Genomic DNA, 26774 nt, shown 5'->3' on the forward strand with positions numbered 1-26774 from the left:
GCAAGATGAGACTGAAAAATACTTCCTCCCCCAGAATTTGGACAGCCACATATCAAGGACAGCAGCGCCGTCAAACAGAAACTTTCTTTACTCTGAACAGTCATAAGGCTTGTCACAGCAATTAAAGATACTATTTAACAGAAAAACCCATGTTCTTTTTCTACACCCGCCTTAGAGACATGAAAAGTCATCACACCTGCACAAGTGTAATAACAAGGTAGGGACACAGCCTGTTCAGATCCCTGTCTTTTCAAATCAGGTATGATGTGTTAAGTAGTTAGTATTAATTCCTCAAAACCAAGCTGCTGTTGGTTAGGAAAGTGTACTTTCTGCAGGCCCAGCTAATTCAGAATATTGTCTTAGATGGCAACATACAATAACCTTTCAAGTATCTGGTACTGTTTAGGAACTTAGTTTTTAAAATACAGCTGCTCAAAAATGCACAAAGACTTTAGCTGAAGACTGATACAATTCCACATTTTCCACAAACTTTCTATGTCATTTTCCTCTGGTTTCACAGCATATAGACCTTTCAGTCCACCACTCAGGCAAGAAGTAAGGATGACAACTTTTACAACTTTCATATAAATAATCTTTTTACCTATAATTTTGTTTGAAAAATATGGAGTGACTTAGAAAGAAGTTTAGACATATGAATTTTAAATGATGGCAGTGAGCCTGGATGGCACATTAACCCCTAACATATCAGAAACATGACATGTAAAATTAAATATTTGCAGAAAAGTGTCAAGTGACCCAGCATTTGTGAATGCTTTAGTGTATGAGCTGAAAAGATATTTCTGTCAGAAAACTGAGCTCTGAATTCCAGTGAAAGAAAGTGGAAAGATGTGAAACCCAGACAACAGAGTTTTCATTACAAACATTATCCAGTTCTCATTTCTTTATATAAAATACTTCACCAATTTTTCACCATCTCTAGAGGACTGCACAGAAATTTTTGTTATTGGGGTGTAAGGGTTCTCCCTAGCTCACTAAATGTTTAAACTGCATGTTTGAACACACAAAAGATGTAGCTTATCTTTGGGGCAATATTAGTGTAGCTACACTGTCACACAGAAGCACTCTAAGAAACTTAATTCTGCATCTCATGTTCCCCACCATGCCACCCTACAGCCATCAACAGCAAAATAACAAAGATCACTCATTTCTACAATCCTGAACACCAACAACTCTAGCAAAGTCTCAATATGCGCCAAAGAACACAACAAAAATCATTCTTTCCACAGTGACTGAGAGGCGATAGAGAACATGTCATTTGACAAGCATATAACAAAACTGCCTGACAGTTCATTAAGTCTCATTTTAGACCTGAACAAGAGCAATGGAAGAAGAAAACACACTGAAACTGGAGAAAAATAATGCATTCCCCAAATTCTTCTTGCCAGGTAGTATCATCTTTGCAGGTGCATCTTTGGGTATTGAACAGATCCCACAAGTCCAGCTGGTTAGAGATTTACATGGTCTCAGTCCTACTCTGACTCTCCCTTGCTACAAAGGAGCAGCAGCATCCTCCCCCTCCCGTAGGCCTCCAGAGCAATCCTGTTTTCTAATGCTCATAAAGAAGCACCTCCTGTTTTCTAACGCTCATAAAGAAGCACCTGACTGGACTAACAGGGATCGTGGGATGATACAGTTGAACAGGCCAAGTACATTCACACAGACACCCGAACAATACTAATGCAGTCAGCTACTAAATGCAACTAAGAGTCAGAAGTAGGAAGAGGAAACCTATGGCTCCCATATATTGTGTTACAGGACACTTCCCACATGCACACAGTCATCTGCATTTCACCCTAAGCAAAGATATGAGATTCAAATCTTAAATAATTGCCTCGCAGTGGGAGTGAGAAGCTTTTGTGGCTCAGGGAGTTCCCTTCACCTCCCACCCCTGCAGCCACCTGCATCTGTTGCCAGGCCAGATTCAAACCAACTCTGAAGAAAAAGCAACTGAAAAAAACCCAACAAACAAAAAAACAAATACTGACTACTTTTAACTGACTACTTAAGAGACCCAAGTTTTTCTCTTCAGGAATATATCCACTTTATAGCCACTATGCCAACACATGGGGTAAAAATACAACTGAAAACATCAGGCATTTGCTTTGGTGTATGGCTGCACAGACAGGGCTGACTCAAGATAACATTCACCACAACTGAAGAGCAAGAGAGACTGGTATCATTACCTTTCCACACGTGTCAGTGTAAGCAGGAGAAAAACAGCACATGCTAAACACAAGCACAGCACTTCCTAACTCGCTCACAAGATTTTGTTCTCGCTCCATCATAACTAGACAATGAGGGAAACCAGCTCCTAAGACTTCAGTGGAAAGCAAACCAAAGGTTTCCACAGACTTACCACCACTCCAAAGCTCAGATCACTCATTCATCATAAATGAGAAAGGAAAATAAGAGATTCCTTCCCACTCCCCTGCTGCTTACATGGAATGCCCAATTCTTAAAGTCCTTCTTTCACCATGTTTCAAAACCTAATGTACATCAGCTTCTGTTTTGCAATACTGTCATTTTCATATGATGAAGACTGAAAAAACTTAACTGCTGTAACTGGTCTGGTGCAGCTGCCCAAGGCAAGATCTACAAGCTCATTATCGAGACTACTACAGGGTGCATGGAGCTCCCAGAGCATGATGAGGAAAGCTCTACCCAGACAGAGGGAACACCTACTAAGATGATTCAGATCGCGAAGGGCAGAACACTTCTGCTTCAGCAGAAAACGTTTGTTTGGGAGAAGATGGTATAGAAACATACGAAGCAGTTAACTGGAAAAAGGTTATGAAATTACTAAACCAAGAAACTGTTTGCATTTTAGCAAAAAGGGTAAGCCAACAGAAGGGATGAGTGTTCGAGAACAAGGCACAAAGAAAGCATGGTGAAGGAACTCCCTAAATAAAAGAGTTTATTTTGAGAAAACTCCGGGGAGGAATTCACACTGTATCTACCCCAGATAACAAACCAAGTCACTGCAGATCTGCTGAATACCCAACAGAGATCGTCTGTGGTCAAGGAAACAGAGAATGTATAACACATGGGAAAATTAGGTATTACTTTCTCCCTGCTATCCCCTTCCCAGAAACAGGGGGTTTCTTTCCATAAGCTGGCAAAAGCTCTAACAAGAGGATACGCAATGATTTGGTCTCATTAACTATTCTATTGCTTCCACTACCTTTCTGATTACTACTTCTCAAATTCAGCACAGCCATTCTAAGACAGCAGGAAATGGTCTCACACGAAAGGCAGGCAGGCATCCAAAAGGAAAAGTAATTAGGATAAATGCAGACTGCTAGTCATTGTGTGCTATGGAAATATCTGCAATTTTGGCAATAAGTTATCAGAATTCCATGCATTTATGCAGTTCACCATATGTGAAGCCAATTAACTGTGTGCACAGTCATATACTCCCTGATACAAACAAAAGTTCAGGGACTCAACAACCTGATACAGCTTCTCTAAGCCAAAACCCTTAAAGGACACATTTGCTCTTGGGAAGTCTAGCTGTAAATGTTGCTGCAAACATTATTCCAACTACCTTAGCAATTCAGAAGCTCTCCTATTATTTAACCAAAAAACACTGTCATTTATTTATGCCTCAGCACCATCTGTTAACTACCCTTTCAAATGGTTACCTAAGTAATCCTGCTTCTTCCCTAAACCCTGACCACAGCAGCATCTTATTCCTGCTATCCTATGATTCCCAACACTGAGTGAAGGCATCTTAAAAAACCAAAACAAATAGATAATAATTTTTTTCCTATTATGTCCATCAGTTACATGTGACAGATACAGAAAGTCTTCTTGTTCCAGGTCTATTTCCTCAACTCCTTGAACATTCAGGGAAAAAATGTAACTTTAAATAGAATTCTGTCTGGTGGCCAGCAATACACACAATAATAGATGTCTCAATCAAGTATGACATTTTATTTTCACCTACATTCCCTTACAGAATGAACTATATCTGTGAGCCATTTCTCCTGAGATTCTAAAGTGCTCTGGGCTAGTAGGCAGCACCTGCCTTTCCCTGTTAAGTCTCTGAACCCTCCTTTAAAACATTACATTAATGCAGAAGTGAAAGGGGACAGACGAACCCTCAGAAATGCCACACTGAAGATCCCACTTTCTTTGGACATAAAAAGGTCATGAAACAGGGAACACATTACATCATCCCCACTATTTGTCACAACCAATTTCTAGTCTTCCAAAAAGAACTGCCTTCTCAAAAAATTCTTGCAATTCCAAGGACGTTTTGCTCCCTTCACTCCCACATTCAACATTTTGAGCAAATTACGCCCTTCTATTTTTATAGGTAAGTACAGCTACAGCAGTGCCAGATGCAGTTCAACCTAGCACTAAATCAGGAAATGTGTTTAAAGCAATTGACTCACGGAGCCGGGATGAGTCTGAAAGCCTGGCTAGGAACCCACACCTCTGAGCCACAAGCAGCGCTTCCCACTGTCAGAAGCCCACACGCTGCTTGGCCTCACAAAGACGTCACTACTTGCTTGTAAGCAAGAACACAAAATTTCCTCCAAAGCTGTAATTTTATCTAGTCATCTGCTGACAGGGAGGGTTTTTAATGATGCGGATTCTGCAGGCTGGTCTGTCTTAGGTTAGCAACACGATGTTTCCAGAAGGAAAATTTTCAGGCGTCCTGCTTACACCACACTTACCAAGCTGCCTCAACAGCCCACTTCAGCTTCAAATGCAGCACTGGCAGATCTTTCACAACCAAACCAGTTAAATATGCAGCCTAAACTCTTGATACACTTGTTAACTGCAGGAAAGGAGACACTTAAACCTTTGCACTCCTAAGAGAAGCACTTTGGCTGGCCTGGCTTAGACCTCCTCACACCCAACTATTTGTGCACTGAAGTCTTTCTATCTATTTCTATAAAGATGGCTGCATATCCAGCAAAACGAATTAAACTAGAAAAGTTTAGGCTCCTCATGCATAAAATCTAAGACTTCACAGCTTGTTCTTACCACAGAACTAACCTCAAGCTCTTACCTACTGTTGTGTCTAACACAGGTCAAACTGACAAGCAAAAAGCCTTGCCCTGAATCTAGCATGCTTCACAAGCACACAGACGGCTGCAGATCGAAGCCTAAATGCTGCCTCTACCGAAGCTGCCAACCTAACCATTTTGCAGCAGCACCTCAACCTAAACCAATGAAATACTGACAGTGTTCCAAGTCTTCCTCAAATTCCTTGAGTGGACAAAATCACACAGAGTTATCCCATAATTCACTAACAATTCATTACAGCATCTTAAAGTAATGCAGCACTTATTAAGTATGCAATTACTATGTCATTGGCAAAATAAAACAGGAGACACCACCCTTGAGAAGATATTAGCATCTGAAAATCTATTTTTTCCCCTGCATACCTACTTGCATATCACATGCCAAAATGACGTTTCACAAAAAATTAAGATTTTATTGTAAAATATCACAAGCATTCAACTTCCAAGGAAAGTACAGAGAGCACTGCTCCTCCAGTGTGTCTCAGGCTACCTATAGGCTCAAGAACACAGTGCTGCAATTACCATAAATCATTTCATAAAGGGCTCCGCAGTGGGCTGTTTTATCAAACACTGGAAAGAACAGAAACTTGCCCTGGGGAAAAATAAATAGAAAATGCTGCAGTGGCACCAGTTTCAGCCTGCCACCTATATTCTTCTAACTGGTATATAATGCTGAGGCTGTGGGATATCATCTTTCTTTCCTTGGGGGAATGTGCAAGTAACTAACTTCTGCAAGTACAGCTATAGCACTTAGTGTCTCCCAAAAGCATTCACCACCATGGTTCAACTGAAATAAGCCCTTCAAAATATTTGGAAGTGCTCAAGTGATTCTGAAAAAGCCGAACTCAAGACAGCACACAGAACATTTACCTGGGGCATGGAAACTTTCCATAGTTCACCTCCGGCTTTTTCATCTTCAAAGGCCTTTGCAAGCATTAATTAATCCTCACAAAGTATCTTTGAAGTAGGCATCATTAGCGTCTTGTTAGACACAGGGAAACTGAGGCAGCGACTCACTGCCAAAGGCCAACGAGTAAATTTATCAGAGAAGTCCCCAAGTTTTAGTTCTGTACCTCTGTGTCTGCCTTTTCGTGCTATGCCTCTTTTTAAAGCCCGATACAGAGAAACACTGTAAGGTGAGAACCAAATTCCAGAAAAGCAAACATTTCAAGCCCTCAAACAATAACATGGGGCTTCAAATGATAACATCCTGCTCAGAACAGACACATCAAAGCATGATCATGTCAGTTTCCAATAGCCAAACACATCAACATAGAAATTAAAATAAAAGCTCAAGCTACTTTTTGGAAATCAAATCAATAGTTGCAGCATTTAAAATGCATTTTCCTTGTGACAATCACAGCATCAGAAGGACAGCAGGTAAAATTAAGTTGTACGTGTTCAAAATCTGCACTGACAAGATTTAACTTAAGCATTTCTATTTATAAAACTGAGTAGTCACAACATTTCTGTTCTGAAAAGAAACGGTGCGCGGGCCAGGCATTACTTTTTTTAGCTCTTACAATACCAAAAAGTCAATTATTTTCCAGCCAAATTCCCACTCATTAAAATAACCCTGTCTCAGTTCACTTGAATTTGGAGGCAACAAATCCAATTTAAGAATTCAGAAAGCAAGCATTCCACAACCTTGTGTCCCTTTGACGTACCACCACGCAGCAGGTCTCAAGACAAATTAATTACCAAATTATGAGAGAGAAAGATGGCCAAGGAAGCTTCAATCCCATACTCAGAGGTTACAGGTGCAATGGGCCAGAGAAAAAGCACTTCTGCCAGGCTCTGGGGCAGGATGAGAAACCTCAGAGCTCAGTTATTCAAGAGGTATAGACAATTTTGGAAATGCTGTTCTACTCCCCAGTATTACTACCCAACAAAGATGGCTATGAGAATCCTTAAACAGAGCGTGCTAATGGTCTGAAATGAAACATGGTGCTATCAGTCCAGCCAACTGGAATTCAGAAGACTCAAGTGCTCCAGGACAGTACAGTACTGGGTTACAACTCAACATTAAGAGGTATTTGAAGTCGTTCAACACAGTCTGAGAGTTAAAAGCCAGCACCCACATGGGTAAGTCGAGACTCTAAGTGCACAAGCTGATAGCTCTCACCCTGAAAAATGTCCCTCTGTAAATTCTTCAGATACAGTCGCTGTATTATTCTGAATGCTAATAAAAGCAACACGCTTCTAAAGAGCAATCCCATCTAACAAAAATAACTTTCACAAACATTAAGCTGCAAAAAATATGATTCTCTTCACATGGAGGGAAACACAGACTTTGCCAAGATCACTGAGCAAATCAAAGCAGTCTGTCTGGGAAAGAGTTAAGAGCTGCCAACTTCTTACACAACACAGCTGCTCTCCCAAAAGGTAAGGCAGTGGTTACAAAGCAATTCCAGGCCCAGGGGTTTTGTTTGCTTTGTTTCTTCGGGGTTTTTTTAAGGAAGAATCAGTTGCATTGACTTGAGAAACTTCCATAGACACATAGTTACTCCTGTAGAAAATGAATACATGTTATTTATTGTTTATACTCTACTGTAGGAAACGGTAACTGAAAATACTTGGATCAATGGCACACAGCTGAAGTTTCCCAGTGTAGCTAGTAGGAGATATAAGAATAACCTAAATTATCCACTACACCTAAAGTCAGTCACTGAAATTAGAAATACCAAAGTTAAAAATGGTGAAAGTAAGGGTGCCTAAGAAATGACTCTTCCCAAAGCTAACACTGCACTTGGTAACCGAGAAGCCTCCACTTTATTAGGAACAGCTTTGTGTGATTAACTCACCTATCACCTATCACCTGCCCAAGCCACAGCCAGTTGCCAAGGCTACAACAGACAGGTGCCACACTTTATGACCCAAGGAGTCGGCGCCAAGTTACTTCTTTCCAGATTTCAGCCTGCTGCTTCTGCAGCACTATCATTAGGAACACTGTGTGGAGCACCTTCAGGAATCAATACTTGATTCTGCCAAAGTAACAATTAGGCTTCCAGGCAACATCTCTGTGCAAACCCATCCTCACCATATTCCCACAGTGGCTCCTGCTTTCTCCAAAACAGGATTGCCTCCTATGCCAAGATGTCCTTTCAGATGCCTGACCCCCTGTTGCAAGGAAGGGAGCTGCACACAGCAGCCACTTCCCTGCAGATCTCTGCAGTGGTTTTTGTTGGGTTTCTTTTTCCCAAAAGGCCCAGATCCTTGAGCTTAGCAACTTAACAAAAAACTCAGTTTTAAAAATAAATAAGTAATTCCCAACATAACAGATACAAAACACAACTTTCCACAAAAGACAGGGAGGGGATCATTTCAGGAAAGGAAGGATGCCTTAGTTTCAAACACCATTTTTTAAAGTACTGACCACCACACATAAACAAAACCCCAACCAGCAAACATGAATCAAAAAGTTCTCTCATCTAAAAAAAAAAAAAAGTATCACAAAGCAGGGGAATTTAAAACAATGTCCTTATCTTTCAGCAAGTGGAAACGACAACGATGGCAATATAACACAGGTTATTCCTACAAGAAAAGCTTATTCAGATGTCTGGAAAGGGAATAAATACAGACCCAGACAAAACCCCAAATCCCACTTTTTTCTTTTCAGTGAAACACTGTTATCCATCTTTCCTCATCCCACCCTTTTTCTCTGCTACACCATGGAGGAAGTTCAATTTTCTGTAGGCTTTTCAACCTGAACATGCTTCTCAAGGGGTATAGTGACCGTGAAATAATGCCTCCTTCTACAAAAGTACTGACAAAGTACTTTTACGAGACTTAATTCTCTACCCATCCAGGCAGGGACTAAAATCTGGTTTTCCAAGTTCCACACTGGATGGTATGAGAGAAGACAGATGAAAAACGTCATAGTCTCATCAATAGCTCTTAAAAAATCCAGGTATCACTATACACAAGACCCTACATGTTAAAAGAGCAGAAGTTTATCAGATGATTCACATCCAGTAAGGGGAAAGTTATTTAACGTAGCCTTAAGGAATGGGTTTGCTTTTGCTTGTCCCAATCATCAACCACCCAGTGTTGAAAGCTGTCATAACACGTACATATCCACATTCTTAAAATACATTTTTTTTCTTCCATACATACACATTTTAGAGTCAATGAAATCAAGCAAACGCAGGATTCATCCAGCAGAAGTCAGATGCTCTTACATGTACCAGAACACAGCTGAAGACAAACTTTTTGCTGGCTGAGCTATGACTAGGGGACAGGTGACTAGCTCTTGGAAACCGCCATTAACTCTTCCTGACACGTGCCCTCACTTGCCTTGCAGCAGCACACTTGGTGCCAAATCCACAAAGATGTTAGGTGGTCACAGACCGTTTTCTAGCCGAGCCAGGCACCTACGCTTCTCCATGCCTGTCCGCCTCCGTTTTCCCGTCTGCAAGCTCAGAATGTGCTTGTAAACAAGAGGGAGGTGTTGTGCTACAACGCTCATGTCTACTACAGCCCCACCCATGTAGGTGGCAATGGTGTTCCTTCTGTTTACCCAGTTGGATGCAATCCTTCTCCCAAGTAATCACAATTCCTAATGGAAGGGACAAGCAAGCATCCAGAACACCATCCTGTAATCAGGAAATCATCATCAGTTTGCTATGCTCACACACAAAATAAATTCCCTTGTTTCATTTACAATATATTAATACTTTCATCTCCTGGAAAATCCTCAAAATAAACAAAGCAAGTCACAGTTGCCCTCACTGGATACTACCAGAGCTCTGCCTGTACAGTCAAAAACACAATTAAACTAATTCCCAGAGCAGCCAACAGTTGCGGAAGTGACTCAACTTCTCAAGCATTGTCCTCTGTAGGACTAACAGCAGTGCTGGGCAACGCAAGGAGGAGGACAGGCCAGCGACACAAAAAAAGAAGTATTCAAGAGTATCCATCAGAGAAACACTCAGATGGAAAAAGAAATATGCATTCAGCCACGCATGCCCTATTGACTTGCAGAGCCAAGCAGGCAGTCACGCAGACAGCAGAGGAACTGCAACGTATCTCTGGTATAAAATCTGCAGCCTTCCAAAAGGCTCACTCGGCATGTTTTATCAATGTCACTCCACAGCTACTCCCAAGTTTCTTCACAGACTTTTTCAAGAGCTTTAAGACCACCAAACATCACTTGAAACAAGCTGTCACTCCAATTTGCAAGAAAGAGGCTTTTAGCAGAGACCCAAGTATCTACACATCTTCTCCTCTGACATCCATTTGAAATCCTGTTACATCAGAGGAATAAAGATTATCCAGCAAGTTTTGCTGCAGGCTCCCAGGTATCCACTGACTACACTAAGGCAAATGCAACGCTGCCTGCACTCACAAAATTTTGGTCTTATTACAAACAGATTTTTAAGAAAGATGAGGACTGGTCTTGGCTATTTTGTTGGGTTCTTTCTATCAGATGCAGGTTCCTTGACTATTTTAATATTGACATTTAGCATGTACACACACACACACATATCATGGACCTGTGGGGCATAATCAAAACCAGATTTGTTTCTGAAGATATCCTAATATTCATTGTACTACTTCTTTAAAAGAGAAGGTTACTAGCAGCTTCGAAGAAGGTATACACAAAGTACTCCTTCCTCTCCAACTGCTTTGTTTTTTCCTACAGACCACTGAGATGGAGCTCAGCATCTTTACCATTTCAGTCACTAATTAAGCTCTCTGCAAACTAAATACTATTTTTTCACTAATGTTCCCCTCTTTTCTCAGGAAACACTTCTGTCAATTAGCATTAGCTCACTTAAAAGGGAGGGCACAGCATGAATTCAAAGAGAAGTTAGAACTTCACCCAGTTATGCTTCAAAGTTTAGTATCCACAAAGGTTCAAACCCCAGTTTACTGCATGAATGTACCTAATAAATCATTCAGGAGACATGACTACACTTCTGTTGCAAAATCTACCCTTTCCCATATATAAAAATTGGCACTAAAAAGCCATTTGAACACTTATTTCTGCTGTACACGAGTGTATGGCACATTTCCCTTTGAAGAGAGAGGACTCAATCAAGCTGTAAATAGGCGACTACCCAAAGGTTGCCAAAAAGGATGCAGTACATACCCTGCAGCAAGGACTGCTGTAGGAAAACTCAAGCCACAGGGAAAGCAAGTCTGCCCAGTGGCAAGCAAATTCAGAAACAAAGTCAAATGCCTGTGATAGAAGACTATGTAACATTTGTTAACAAAAGTATACCAACGCTCTCCATACCCATCGAAACCTGCAGGAAGACTCAACCCTGTGAAGTCTGCCATCCAAACCCTCTCAAACGGTCTCCCTCTTATTTGTTATATGCATAATGAAGATACAGACCCAAGAGCAGGAAGAATATTCACATATTTTTGAGAAATTCTTAAAATCTCACTCAGATGCCTCCAAGAAAAATGTTCTGAAGGAAAACAATTACACAGAGGGAAAACGCTTGGTAACACATGTGGGAGTGAGGATGACACAGCACATGTTATGCAGACGCATGGAAACATGAAAAGCAGTACTAGACAACTCAAATGTCATGCAGAACATAAGGGAATGGAACAGCATTTTTTGTTTCTTTTTAAGAGGGAAGCAGTAACATTCAAGTTCTGGCCTGGCGGTCAAAGTGAATACCAACAAGAGAGTGAAACACATCAACCACAGAGTATGAGAATCCACAGACGATCAGAAATCAAAACTAGAAAGTACCATTACAGATGCAACTAAGCAAACTGCAAAAGAAATATAAGGAAATATATAAAGCTACAAGTCTGGGCTATTTCTTTCAGTAACACATGTGATTGTGTTTGAAGAAAAGATACTGGAAACCATAATAAAGAAGGTTTACTAAAACCATTTAAGTAGGCATGAAGGAGTTCAAGATCTTTCAACAAGCAACTGGAAATACCAAAAAGTGGCCTGGAGAGCTCCAGCTTGTCTTGAGCAGCCTTGCGCTGCCAGTCCCACAAAGCACCATCCGGCTTGGGGGGCAGGAGGAAAGGCGGGACACATGCCAAATAAATAAAGCAGGTGATTAACAGTATTTGCCTACCTATGATTTCTTTACTGTAGTACCTTTTCAATTTGATAAAACAAGGAGAAAAGTGTCCTGTACAAAAGGTATATGCTACCTTCCATAGCAAACTGTTCCTCCTGCTACAGAGTTTTCCTTATATTCAGTTAAATTCTCTTTATGTCTTTACATTACCAATGCCCTCTGCATCCTAAACCATATCTGCTGGTAATAGTCACACCCTTTAAATACATTTAAGAAAGCAGGAAGCAGAGCTTTTCAGAAAGCGATCTACAAGCCGTCAAGGATGATAAATTCCAGCAATAAAAGCTTGGCTCTAGTATCAAATTAGATCCTTACTTATATACCAAATATAGTGCTTGGAGAACATGCCTCAGAACATGGATGGTTTCCCAAAATGCTGATCAGTGCTTTTGAAAACCAATGCTTTATGAATGACTAAAGCAAATCTAGTCATACAACCTAAGAAATCACAGCAGGGCATTTAAAAAAAAAAAAAAAAAAAAAAGACTAACCAATTTAAAACAGTCTTCAATCCTTTTAAACACAATAAAAAGAACAATCTGTTAATGTGTTTAAGAAAAAGGCAAAGTTAAAAAAGGAGAAACTTAACTAAATTTTAATGGGGGAGGAGTCACATTAGCACTTTACAAAAGGCAGTCTTTTATTGCAACCCCCTCGCAACACAGGCTGACGATATGAACATAGCAAATGAGAAATACTTGGCAACCTCCCAATAGAAAACCTCAAAGCATATATGTAAGATTATACTTACACTGATTAATAGGTAAAATGGGGTCTGAATTCAGGAAATAACAGATCACTGGAGGCAAGAAGTAACACAGAGAACAACAGGAAGAAGAAACGGACAGGAGGCAGTAATGAATAATCTAGCAGCTTTCCAAAAATACACTGCATTATCTCATCACCAAGTATTTCTTACACATCCCCCATATTTAATACCATCTTGTATGTGCTGCGTGTAATGATCTTCAGTAAAATTTGCTTGTATCTTGCAAAGGATCATATCAGGAAAATCCACCTGTCTGAAGCATCTGAGAGGGAACAATAGCTCCTACATACACCAGAGAACATTTCTTCTGAATTTAAGCTTGTGCATTTGACAGTTGAGTCCATAGTCAGTTTAACTGTTCTATGGTGAATGTTAATAATCAGATTTTTCCTCTTTTCCACTCACACTGCAGTAAGAAATTTTAAGAAGAGTTGTCAACCACAATAATAGGACATTAGAGACACTTGATTTTTTGTAAAAGTTACACTTCAGCATTAGGAAAAACAGTATTTTGTTGCCACAAAGTATGACAAGTAAAAGACATAGTAATCCATTCCTGGATCTAGAACACTCAGCAAGTCCGTAAAACAATTACTCCATTCAAGCAAAACCAGGACTGTGGTATTGAAGTTGGTAACAAGACAATTAAAATGCCAGCTCACAAAACAAAATATGGGTTATTTTAATAAGGTCAACATAGCAAACCCACTCAATAATTATTTGAGTTGAAATTATTTCTGTATCAAAAACAAGGTGTCTTAATTTTTAGCAAAAGAGGAATTTACCAAAGCTGACTTAAGCTCATTTATTCTCTTTGTCATAAAAAAAAAAAAAAATTAGACTTGTGATAAAGACAACAAATCCAGGAATTACGAGTTCTTCTCTGCAAGATGTTCTTCTTCACTAAGGAAGGGATTAAGATTTTGTATGTCAGAAGTGCTTGTATCTCTAGGACACAAGCAATTAACTCTGGAGGTAAACTACCAAGTTTAAAGATGAAGTGCAACCACAGACAACCAAAAAACCCCGCGTATGTGAAAAAGCAGCAAACTGCAAATAAAATTCAGCTGAAATACGGGTAGGATCACAGGAGGTATGTAAGAATGACAAAAGGAACAGATCCCTGCCAAGGAACAGCTGTGCACTGGAGAGGGAAGAGAAGAGAGGGTGAACAAGACAGAAGTGTTTTCACAAAAAAAAACAAAAAAACCAAAAAAAACACAAAAAAAAAAAACCAAAACAGAAGGAAAGTTGGGACAAGAAGCTAAGGCCACAGTTGGATTTCAAGATGAATGGGAAAAGACAGAACAAAGGAAGAAAGACCATTTACATTTGGTAAGTTACATTAGAGTGACCAAAGTGAATGTTTTGAACTGCGAGGCCTAAATGGACCAAAAAGCTGTACCTTATCCTTAGCCTTCTCCTGAAAATGCAGAAAATGCAGAAGAGTGAATGAATTTAATTCCAAGTACTGCTTTTAAAAGTTTCAAAATGTATTTGCAATGAAAAAGTTACTGTTACCTTCATGAATTCACAGTGGGAACTGCCTTTTTATTAATACAAAATTATTATCTCATATGCATGAATTTACTATCTCAGTAAATTTACTGTCTCATGAATTTACTGACTCAGGCTACATATTCAAAATGGGAAGCAAAGACTTGAATTAAACAGAACATGTTTAATGCACAACGCTTTTTTACCACAGTGCACAAAACTGGATATCGGGTCCTGGAAGGCATACACCTACTAAGCTAAGAAGTAAGAAGTAATTTCAAACTTCTTACCAAAGAACCAATTTAAGCTGCCTCTCTAGACAACCAATCCCCAGCTCTTGCTCCCTTCTTTCAAATCCCTTCCCCAAAATATTGACCCAGGCAGCAGTGCCCTGAGAAGGCATCTAACAGATACACCTGCAGACTAACTGCCACACTGTCTCTGGGAAATTATTTGAAAAATTAGAAAATGAGCTTTGCGGTTACTTCATCATGATCTGCTTTCAACTGATCCAGAAAAGCTGCACACACATGGTTTTAGATAACCTAGTCAGAATGTACCGTATCTCTGGAGGGAAATTTATAGCACCCTGCTCAATTTTAAAATTCAGTCTATTTCCTTCCAAAAGACATAAATGCAACAGATGTCTTCCTCTGGAAGAGAGTCCCCTGAAAACTTAAAGAAAAATAATTTTTTTGCCCTTAGTTGTGTCGTAGAGAGTCCAAAAAGGACTTTTCCAGTTTCTCCTCCCAAATGTTTTCAGCATCATTCACTCATGTTGACTTTCCTATGGCACAGCATGGTCCTTCACACCCATACAAATATGTCCATCACAACCTCCCTTCAGTAACGTTCATGTATCACGCAGGAGGTGAAGTTACAATACTGACAGACAAGATTACACTAGTGCTACAGAAGTGCTATGGAAGTGAAACAGAAGCAAATGCCATGTTCAAAATGGCAACACACACAGATGACAAAGCAAAGCAGTGAATCCTGATAATCCCACATCATGAAATTTACAGGTTAGAAAAAAATTTAAATTTTTTTCAAGTCTGTGAAAAGCAATTAACTTATATTCAGTTATAGCTGAAGACAGATTTTACAGCATTTGAATATATATCCCGCGATCTCTCTGTGTACTTAAAAAAAAAAAAAAAGGACAAAACCCAAACAGCAAGTTCATTGTAGCTCAACTCTTAGTTTACAAATGCTAAAAGCATCACAAAGCATATCCTGTGGTTTAGGTTGATTTGTGGGTCAAAGGCTTATTGATAGCTTTGGCAACAATATCTTTCTCACTGCTTACTATGGAAGACTTAGAAGTAGCATAATTAAATGCAGCTATTTACTTCTCTAAGAAAAACAAGCAGCTTCATTCTGTCAGCCATGGGCACGAAAAGGTCTTACCACACTTGCAAATCTGAAGTCACCCCTCAGTGGACAAATGCTTCTAATATTGTATCCTTTTCCAAACAAGATTAAAAGACTATGTATCTCTCAGAACACCCAAGCTCAAGATGTAACTGTGACCCCTGGGCTGTCCTTACCATGGCTGTCTGTTGCCATGAAGAGGTCCTAAATCCAAAGACTTTACAGAAAATTATCAAAAGCTTTTGGCACCTTCTCAAGACTAAAAACCAAGCCACTCTACACTTGCACAAATCCTCCCCTGAAAATGATCCTTGTTCCACCACTATTGTCGGCTGAGAAATGTAAATAACTAATTGCATAGGTTCACTTACATTGCAAACACAAAGAGAGAAGGACAAACAAGGAAAAACAATTGTGGCATAAAAGCAAACAATTAGGAAGCAATTAAGACCAGACATCACTGCAATATAGTTAACACAACTTTCACACTGAACAATGCCTTTCTTCATTTTTTTTTTCCATTCCAAACCAAGCTTCCATACTGAGAAGGAAGCATCTAAGAACATTTAAAAGTGCCAATCGCTCACTTAATCAATTACATGTTCCTCAAAACATAATATTAGCAACGAAATTTTTTTTTTTTTTTTTTTCCCCAAATGCAATCCCAAGCTCAGACATATCACAGCCTGAACTGGCCCGCACAGCCCTGTCACTCTGAAGCAGGCTCATTTTTTTCCTGACCTAAAAGCCAGGCGGCAGTCTAAACTCAGCTTTGCAGACCCCTACCTCCAACCTCACCGAAAAGGCAGCAGCACTCATGCACTGCTGGCTACAACTCACTTCCTTTTCACAGTACACAAATTTGATCAGCTACTTTTTGAAAGTGTATGCTCGCTTATCACAACAAGCAGATATTTATTTCATCAAACTCATCAAGAAAGAACAAAGTCACCCAACAGCAGAATGGCAAAAACTCAACTACCTCAACTACTCAACTACTACAGGGAGTAACACACACACAAAGCCAAATGAAGTTTGAAGGACAGGGCTGGCAACACAGCTAAGCTTACTTGATTGCCAGTTTGCACAGCAAAAAGGAAGAAGCCTCCTCCCTGTCTTTTGCCATGTCCAGACACTCCTGCTGCTTCCATTATTCCGACATCATTCCTCATGTCACTACACAATGACATCAAGTAACTAAATTAACAAAAAACTAATCCCACCAAAAAGGAATTAATAGTTTTCTGCTGGTTTAGCTGCTTTAACCAGCTCATTAGAAGGATGAGAAGTGCCTCAGTGAGCACTATCAGCAAACAGCACCCTAACAAACTGGTTTGGGGTCTTTGGGGAAGAGAAATCAGGAGGGAAAGAGAGTGACAAGTGACTTTAAAAGGCCTTTTTCAAGAGAGTTAGAGAATTGTAAAATGAATTGTACCACAGGCAGCACAAGGGGCAACATGAACACCTCTGTAAGTTTTTCATTGCCATGGTTTCTGGAAGCTTTCTGTTCCTTGGTGCTCCCTTCCTTGAAATTGAGACCAGCTGCCAGCCAAGGGGCAAATCTTTTGACAGCAAGCATTTCCAAAGAGGAATGAAACACAGTTAACACTACAAATGAAGTGACATGCTTCAATGTTGAACACAAACTTCAGGTAAAAGCATGTATTTCTACAGCCAATAATTCAATGAATCACAGAACCATTTAGGTTGCAAAAGACCCTCAAGATCATTGAATCCAACCATTAACCTAACACTACCGATGAAAGCTATAAAGCAGCTAAAAGAAAAAAAAAAAGAGGAAAAAAAAAGCTTTACTTTCTGTGAAGTTCATTGTCAGACCTGATTCCATGTAAGCTCTAAGGAATCCTTTTGCTTTCCTCAAAACACAAAATAAGTGTTACCAAGACTTAAAAAAAAGAATTCTGTAAGAAGTTGCCAATAACTTTGCAGTTCTTTCTCTGATTTACTCATAGGGAAACTCCAGAGACTTTTCATTCTGAGTATTCTTCCAAAAAAAAAGAAACCAAATGCATCACTAATGGTAGTGGTTAAACAATACATTTTGCAGTAAGGTAACACATTCATGTGTCAAGAGCACCTACCCTGATCTCTGCTCCGGGAACACAGCCTGCACAGATGTATTACGCTAATCAAGCCAAAACTGAAGAAAGCTAGTACATTAAAATACAGGGAGAAAAACATCTGAATGTTTGACAAGCATGTATTTCCCATTTCTAACAGTTTGTAAATGCCTACACGTTGATTTTCAATGACTGAAATTCCAGTTTAAAGTGCCTACCAGTCTTCTGTGGGAGTCCTTGATAAAGTGGAGATAAATACCACCTCTCCAACTTTTAACTACAGAAGGAGCACTCACAAAGCACTCAGTTGCTCTCTAGCTAGAGTAAGCTGAAAAACACTGCCCACTTTAGAAACAGCTTTCAATTGCTAAGTGGCAGCAACTCAGCATCTAAGAAAGCTGAGGAAGAGGAAACAACAAAATAGCCATGACGTTCTTCAAGAGCAGGAGCAGACAGGGAAACCAGAAAGGCCACAATGCTTGTCAATCTGGAAACAAACACACCAGCTCTGATTTTGGTATTACTCTGCAAGCGATGTAAGGAAAAACAGAAGTAATGTCCCACTGCACCTTCTGCACATACACAGACACACAAACTACAATTTTAATAAAATTTAAAAAAAAAATTAACCCACGTGCATCATCAGAAGCAACTGCTAGGCTCCACCGTTCTGTATAACAAGACAGAGAAGGAAGAGCACATCTTTCCCCCACCTTTGTTTACAAGCTAATTTTGCATCAATTCATAAACGTGTGTACCCCAAAAAACAGCTCCTCATCCTCACCCTTACTTGCTGTTTCCATCAGCTCTTCATCTTTCTAAGTCTTATCAGTTACCACTACTTACATGAATCTCATTTTAAAAAAACTAGACACTGGAATTTTCTGAGAGGGATTTACTGATACATAGATGGTTTTTTTTTAAGAAAAGCCAATTTCACAACTTCAATAATAAAAGTGAGTCTTTTCCTTTTAAAAATAAATGGTTTTCATTTAGCTTCTTTTTTATGTAAGTTTTGCCAGCGTAGGATAACACAAGCATGTTACCATATGGCACGCCTACCAGAACTATCTTTAATTTTTTTCCTTGGAGATGTAAGCTGAAGTACCTGCAACTATGCTGTAATTTCCTTTTAGAGAGAACTTATCGAGCTGAATTTTTTTGGAATTGAAGATATTTTCTAGTCCAATTCCCATCTTTAAATTTTTTTAAAGATTCAGGATAACCCGTTCAACCATTGAAGAGGTTTATAAAGTCTTTTCAGAAAGGAAGAAACAGATCAGAAAGAGAAAATAGTGGCGCTGAAAATAACAATTGCTGTCAAAACTGAGTTGTATTAATTCAGTGACTTGTCTCACAAGACAGTCTTTTTATAATGTTACCCATAACGAGAGAAGACAATGGTTTCCCTTGATTTTTTTCCCCCCCCACCACGTAGCTTTATATGTCACTGGCCCTAGCAACAGCGAAGAATAGCAATGGATCTGTCAGTGGACAAGGACTGTGCAACGGGCCCGTGAGGGGGGCCCCAAGCACCCTGTGTTATCCAAGCACAATCGCCCTGTTATTTGACAACAAGCAAGTCTGCAATCAGAACACGGCTTTCCATACCTACTAGAGTGTCAAACTGACAAACTACAGCCAAGTTACCGGCAATAAACCTGCGTGACCGGTTCACTGCAAGTTAGAAAATGTTTCTAGTCTAAGTGCACAAGGACTGTCTTCAGCTGCCGCATCTTTATTCCGAGTTCAAAATTGTGAGACAGTTCACAAAAAGACAACAGTATCACTGACGCAGAGAAAAGAGCACAAACAAACAAATAACCTTGCTACCTCCATACCAAGGAAACTCTAGATGAAAAAAGGGGTGGAAAAGTACTACAAAAAGCTATGTAAAAACACCAAGAAAGTGTGTGGGGTTTACAGCTCAAAGTACAATACAAGTTTGTACTACTAAATCTGTAGAACTGTAAAGATACCCAGCCACTGTCTTTGAATAACTCTATGAAGTTAACATGAAATTCAAGTTTGACAAAAGGTAATGCTAACTTTCTGGATACTTAAAAAAAAAAAACAAAACAAAACAAAACAAACACAAAAACCTAACTATTTGTCAGTAACATAAAGTTTCCCTGGTCTCCCTGAGGCCTATCAGGTATATTTTAAAATTACTTTTTAAAAACCCATTTCTAGACCACAGATGAGCAAATTAGGTGCCATCTATAACACTCTGCCAACAACAGCTGAGACAGCTTTGCCAACATTTCTAGGTTTGCCATGCAAGAACTTCAGTTCCCATTTCTGTATTTCATCCAGCAAGACCACTTGAAACAATGGAGGTGGGGGTAAAGGTTTGCTTTCCTAGGTTTCAGAAGGGTCTGGAAAAAGAAACAAGCATCTCATTATTGCTAGTGGCAGAGGGTGGAGGGGTTTCATGCTTTTCCATTACCAAATGCCACGGAGAGGGAGGCTTTCTAATTTGCAAACCAGACTCCCAGGACACCAGAGTCCTCGAAACCCTGTCCCTCCTTCTTCACTGCAGCAGCTGAGAATTATGAAGGAGGGGGACAGCTGGGCTTCTCATTAGTAGCACCGTGCCTGAATCCACAGACAGTCATCTGTACTCATCTCCCTTTGCAGCTTCCACCCTGCAGCTGATAGGTGTCTTTCAAAATCTCTCTTGGGGTAAGGCAGCACAAGGCCTTTGGTATGGCAAAGTTAAAAGATAAACGCAATGGAGAGATTTAGAAGGAAGCCAGCGTCCGTGTTATTTGTCTCCATGAGAACACAACTTATTAGAACACTCCAGTTCCCAAGATAAAGTATCTTCTCTGAAAGCAAGCTACATATACATCTGTTGGTTATCAATATAAGCCTTTAACAACTGTCAGATATTATGGCAACGGTCCCACTAACCGCTCGCACGTAACTCCGAATGTGCACGTAACTGAACGTGCAGAACAGTCAGCGGGGCAAAGGCCTTAATGGAGCTTTGCTCTGCAAGGGTGCCTTTTTCAGCTGCTTGAATTTCCCTTCTTTCCCTAGAGCACATCTTCACTTTAATTAATAGGTCACTGAACCGGTTTATGTTAATTGTCAGAAGTACCTCGTCTTTGTTCCCAAGGGGAGGGACCAAAGTTCATTCAGTAGTTGTCAACGAAGCAAAATTGCAAAATGTAAGGTTTTGCACACACCTAAATTGCCACCAATTCCTTAGGGAGCTTTTTTATGCCGCAGTAAACAATTGCCTTCTCATTAGCAGCGTGCATCCTGCCAGCGATCCCTCGCTCGCACCAGATCCCCGCCAGTCAGCTGCGCAACCATTACCTGAACCTGGAATTAACTTTTAAACGCTGCTGCTCACCAAAGCTGCGTCAACGCGATCCAGTTTTAACTTCTCTACCGCAGATAACGCCGCGGGCAGAAACTTCTGCTCATACCGGCCTCGTTATGAATAAAAAAAACATAAAAATAAAAAGAAAGGGAAACTCCACGAGATCAGTATTTTCCCCCCCCGAAGGCTGCTCTCGCTCGATACCCCTCTCACAGCACCCACCGGGAAAGTCTCCCTCGAGCCCCCGTTAAAAGCCTCGCGTGGATTCATTCGCCCCGCGTGGCTTCTGTTTAAATTCGTGCCCCTTGGGCCGGGAAGGCAGGTCGAACCCCCCCTCCCAGGGCGAACCGCCGCCCTCCAAACGCCCTCGCGGCGCGGCGGCCGGCCCCGAGCAGCCGTTTACTCCCCGCTCCCGCGGCTAAAGAGGGGGGGGGGGGCGGTCGCTAGAGCCGTTACCGCGGCCCCCCGGGGGACCGGGGCACAAAGGAAGAGAGCGGGCAGGGCGCCGCTCCGCTGCCGGAGCGGGACGGAGAGAAGAGGAGAGGTGCGGAAGGGGACGCCATGCCGGCGGGGAGCGGCCACCCCGCTCCCTCAGGGCGGCGGGCTGCCCTGCCCGGCGGGGCGGGACGGGGCAGAGGAGGAGGAAGAGAGCCTTCTTCCTTCTCAGGCAGGAGAGACGGCCGGGGCAGGGGTAGCGACCTCCTCCCCCCACGCCGCCGTGACCCCTCCGCGATTACTCACAACAAGAAGCTCATGGCGATGGCGGCGGAGCGGGACCGGCGGCTGCCTGGGGCTCGGCTCGGCGCGGCTCGGCTGGGCTCGGCGCTGCTCGGCTCCCAATGGCAGCAGCGGCGGCGCAGGGCGGGCGTGTGCGGGGAGAGCGCCGCGGGGCGGGGACACGGCCCGCCGCCTCCCGCCGCCGCCACCACCCGCGGCCCGCCCGGCCGCCATCGCCCCCGGCAGTCCCCGCGGGCCGCGCCGCCCCTCGGCGGACCTCCCCTCACGGCCGGCGGTCGCCTGGCCCGGGACACAGCTCTTACCCCTCGGATGTCCCCGGGTGCCCCGCTCAAGACCCTGTGACCTCTCCCCTCAGACACCCTCGTCTTCCCTTGAGTCGGGCGTCCCACCCCTCCCTCCAAAACCCCCCATCTCGTCAGGCATCCATCCCGGGACACCCGCTCTCCAGCGGCCTCTGCCCCAGGGGCACCACAGGGCTCCCTAGAAGCACTTCCCTCAGCCCAGGGTGATCCAAAGGGAACAGCGAGCGGGGCACGGCCTCCTGCCAACCACTGTCCTGGGGTAAACCCCTGCACCAGGCCGCAGTGTCCCAGATGCCAACAGGCAATCCTTTCTGGGGCACGGGCAGAACATAAAACCTCCAACAACCTTCAGGTAGTCCTGGCAGCAAAATCCCCCTGGTTACCTACCAAATGTCGCAGGGGAATCATGAGAAGTGCCTGAGCAACAGTGCGGCCTGCCAGTATTCACCCTTCTTCTACCCCAAACTGCCTCCTGTGGAGCAAGCCTGCAGGGTACAGGAACAAAACGGTTTGCTTTGCTTTAGCATGTCACGCCAGGGACTCAAAACACATTACAATATCGTTATTTATGCCATCCAGGCTTCCTTAGGTGGTCTGTCCTCATTCTGCCAGTGTATGACAAAGAAGTTCAAGTACCTAATGCACAGATAACCACCACAATCATAAAAAGAATAGGGAGATCTTGACTGATTTCTGCCCTCCTCACTCAACAGTCTGCCCCTTTTTCAAATAAATATGTCAAAATGGCTTTAATATTTTAACAAATGTTTGATTTGTGAGCAATTTTTAACTCGGCTGGCTAGGGCGAGCAGTCAGCTAAGAAAGGACACACCTCAGAAGTTAAGATATTGGCAGCTGCAAACTACTGAGGTAAAAAAAAAAAATCCAGTCTTTCTTATCCCTTGGCAGGTCCTTCACCTGACGTCTGCCCTGAATCACCTCACCTTGTGTGAGCATGGTTAAAAACTGCATGTCCTCCCATTTGTAGAAATACAGTGTACGGCATAGCCAGAGTATCATTTCAGTGTAAGTTTTCAAATAAGCAGTCTCACATCTTTCCTGGCAACAATTATCACACAGCACGCTCTTCCCAGGAAGAGGCAGTTCCATGAAGCGCAATCTGAGGGTGCGCAGCGCATGGAAAAAGACGTCCACCAGCTCATTCAACACCAGGTGAAAGCTGCAGGCTGTGGTTTTGGGGTCTGGGGACACTGCTCTGGGAATCCCTACCTCCCATTCCCAAACCAGGAACAATCCTCTTAATTTTTGGGTTTGTCTCAGTCAGTTTATATGTTCCAGGGGAAACAAAGATAGACCGCAGCATCCAGAATGCTTCAAAATTAATTATATTCATATCAAACAAGGACTACACATTCCTCTGTAGACTTAGCCACATCCAAGCGCCACCTCTTTATGACTTAAACTAGAATCCCAGAGTGTAATTTCATGAGAAAATCTGCCGCCGTTTAGGTCAATAAGAAGCCAGTGGGATTTCGGAGAAGAGACAAGACAGGCAGCAGGACCACCAGAGATTCCTTCCTGCCCTGAGGAAATTCTGCCAGCCCTGGCAACCCCACAAAGCCCACGCTGATGCAGGTAGGCCAGAGGAAAACCCGATGACTCAGACTTGTTATCAGGCAAATTCAGTACATCAAAACATGCTACAATCCCGCACAGCATTAAGTTTCTGTACGGCACACAAGGGGTTTCGGCTATAGTGCCTGATGTGGCAAAACTGACAGTTGTCTGCTTCTCTCATGTTTTTAAATGCTGAAACTGCATTTTCTACTCTTGTGGCTCTGTCCTTCAGACCAAGTCAGAATGCCAGGTCAGTGCATTTCTAAGTAAATGAAAATTACACTACTGTTTTTAGGACACTTCTAAAATCAAGTGTTTTACTGGGCAGCAAAGGCATAATTAAAAAACATTTCATGACATTTGCAGTTTTCCTTTTGTCTCTATTAGTAAAAGCAGGCATGAAATGGGTCTCGGGGCACTTTTCAACAGATGCTGTCAGACTAAGTTGGCCACGTAAATCAAACTCAAAAAAATATTGCTGATCTTTCTGCCACATTCATGTTGAGACATGAATAACCTCCATTCTCAGTTCCCACCCATATGCTTCCTTCTACCCACAGAATGCTTTATTTTAGTGGCAAGTTAAAATTAAATGTCTGTTACTGCAGCAGTCAGTAGGAAATACTTGTCCTGGGCAGCTGTCAGGAGAAATGGTTACGTCATGTGTACATTTTATGTCTCACTTAATATTGGTCTGTTTGGGATGGCTAAGGGTCACATGAAGTGCTCGCTTCAGACGCTGCCCGATACAAGGGACTGGCGACACGCTGCAGTCTTACATAAAGAGTCGAACCGCTCCATTGCTCCAGGAAAGGCACAGTGAATGCACCCGTGGCCTCACGTCTGTCATTTTGGTTTACCCATTATACTGTAGAGCTTTAAGAATTACTCCGAAAGGGCCCTCGAGCTGACAAAGTGCTTTGGTCCTGAACTGTAGTTTCCAGCTTTTGCAGCACAGCTCGGTAAATGCGGAACATTCCAGCTGAAAACAGTTCAAAAATTAAGATCACGAAACTGAATATGTATGTTATTGGAAATACAAAATAGTAAACAATATTTTGTTTTGAAATGTAAATAATACAGTATGTAAATACTAAGCTCTGTAAACATTCTCCCCACATTCTAGATTCAACTGATAGCATCCATCAATTTTTGAATTGGGTACTTGTTTGTGCATTAAGGCAAGGGATTTGATTTGTGAACAAGTGAAACATTTAAGTATAAATATCAGATTGAACCTGCGGTATGTACTTGTAATTATTCCCTACAAAAAATGCAATGCATGAAGAAATTACAGGAACTATGAAGTTGTTATACTGTGGTCCTGAGAGTCACCATAATTCTGGAGCTGGGATGGTACAGCTCAGAAGCCTTGTTATTGCGGGACTGTAGAACGATCAAGACATTCGGCCCCCTGTTGCCTTCACCACTGTTAAGGTGCTCAGATAGGTGTCATTCCTGCTGCAATGTTCATACACTTTAGTAATAATGTCTCAGAAACAAATGATTTGTGTAGGACCTGCTCCACAAATCTCAACAGTGTTTACGGTGTGGACACCATCTGCAGGGGGGTTCATGCTACTTACATATCTCCACGTGAACTATGCTCTCTGTTTTCCAAAGTTGGTGGGCTTGCTCAGGCTGAGCACATTCTCTCTTACTGAATGCTGAGATAGTTGCAGATGAATGATTGGGTAACAGGCTCCTCTTTCATAGAAAATGGTGGAAGCCCCACTGCTCAAGTAACTTAAAGCTAAATTAATAATTTTGGAAAATACCACAAGATCAATTCTTCTTGATGAGATTACACAGTGATAAGTAATGTTTCACAATATAAGCATTTGTTTTATTATCAACTCAGAAGATTTTTCTTTTTCCTTTGATCAAACTAAAGAATAGTTGATACTAATTATTCTTAACAATAACCTGTTTAACATTAGGTATTGAAAAAGGCATCTTCCAAGGTAGATAAACCAAACTTCTTGGTCAACAGCAGTATGGAGGGGCACGTCCCAAGTTTTTTTATTTTTACTTACAGTAACAGATTTCCTCTCATAAGTAGACTTCATTCAACACCAGTTCTGTCGGGTGAACAAATGCAAATTCTATTGTCCTACGGTAAATCTTTTTTTTTTTTTTCCTGACGGTAGGCGAAGAGGCTTTCATCCCTCACTTTCGCTAATGAAGCTCCGAGAAGTCTGGAAAACTTCAGTGCCAACAAAATGGTGCCCTCTAAAGGTAATTCGCACACACTGACAAGCTACAAGACCGCAGTGGGATATTTTTTATTGTACTTGGGAAGGAAATATATTGAAGGAAAAATGGGTGAAAGACGTGCATCTCTTAAAAGAGACTCTTCCTTGCACCCTGCTTGGTTCACAAGAGAGGAACGCACATAACATTCCCTTGGTATCTGCTTATTCAATTAAAGCATGAAGGCCAATCTAGATAAAGATAAGTCTTCAAGATGAATTCCTATAGTTATCTTAATTTTTTGCTTGCTTATTTAAAGAAGGCTTTGAAGAGAAACCTGACATGTAGACTATGAGAAACTGGAATGTGAACCACTTGAGCACTAGGGTCAACATTCCTTTGAAAATGTGTATAATATGTGATTTACCTTGAAAATTCAAGAGAGTTGAGAGTGCTATTGTCAACAGACTGTGCTATTATCAACGTAATAGTCTGCCATATGTAAGTTTGTTACAAGAAATAATTTATAAAAGCAAAAGCCAACAACAAGATGACATAAAATAGCTCATTAACATTTTCAAAACGGTGATAAAAAACATTCAAGGCTTCTGAGAAATCAATGGGTTGGCAGTACTACAAGCTGACAGACTTCTACTGAAAAAACCCAAGATCGTATTTTGAATGATAGTTTGCAATGGCTTGAGATTGCAACTCTTACTTGGCGATCCCAAGGCTAGAAGTACAGGATGCTGGACAAAAGAGGAAAATCTTTCCTGTAGTGGCTGCCGTC

General features: G+C 41.6%; 1 protein-coding gene across 2 annotated transcripts in view; it reads right to left on the minus strand.

Moving 5' to 3' along the window:
* MOB1B (MOB kinase activator 1B) overlaps window positions 1-22055 on the minus strand; it is a 43756-nt gene extending 21701 nt beyond the window's left edge. Inside the window, exons 1-2 of one of the 2 annotated variants that reach the window (XM_074823386.1) lie at window positions 21915-22015; window positions 21204-21283 (exon numbers count right to left, since the gene is read on the minus strand). Coding sequence is in view for 1 of the 2 variants with exons in the window: in XM_074823385.1 (XP_074679486.1) it covers window positions 21915-21928 (14 nt within the window). In the remaining variant the exon portion in view is untranslated. Of the gene's footprint in view, window positions 1-21203; window positions 21284-21914 lie in introns of both variants that reach the window. The other variant, XM_074823385.1, reaches the window with a different exon arrangement.
* Window positions 22056-26774: the final 4719 nt, after the last annotated feature.

This window comes from Strix aluco, chromosome 4 (assembly GCF_031877795.1).
Source record: "Strix aluco isolate bStrAlu1 chromosome 4, bStrAlu1.hap1, whole genome shotgun sequence".
NCBI classification, from domain to species: Eukaryota; Metazoa; Chordata; class Aves; order Strigiformes; family Strigidae; genus Strix; species Strix aluco.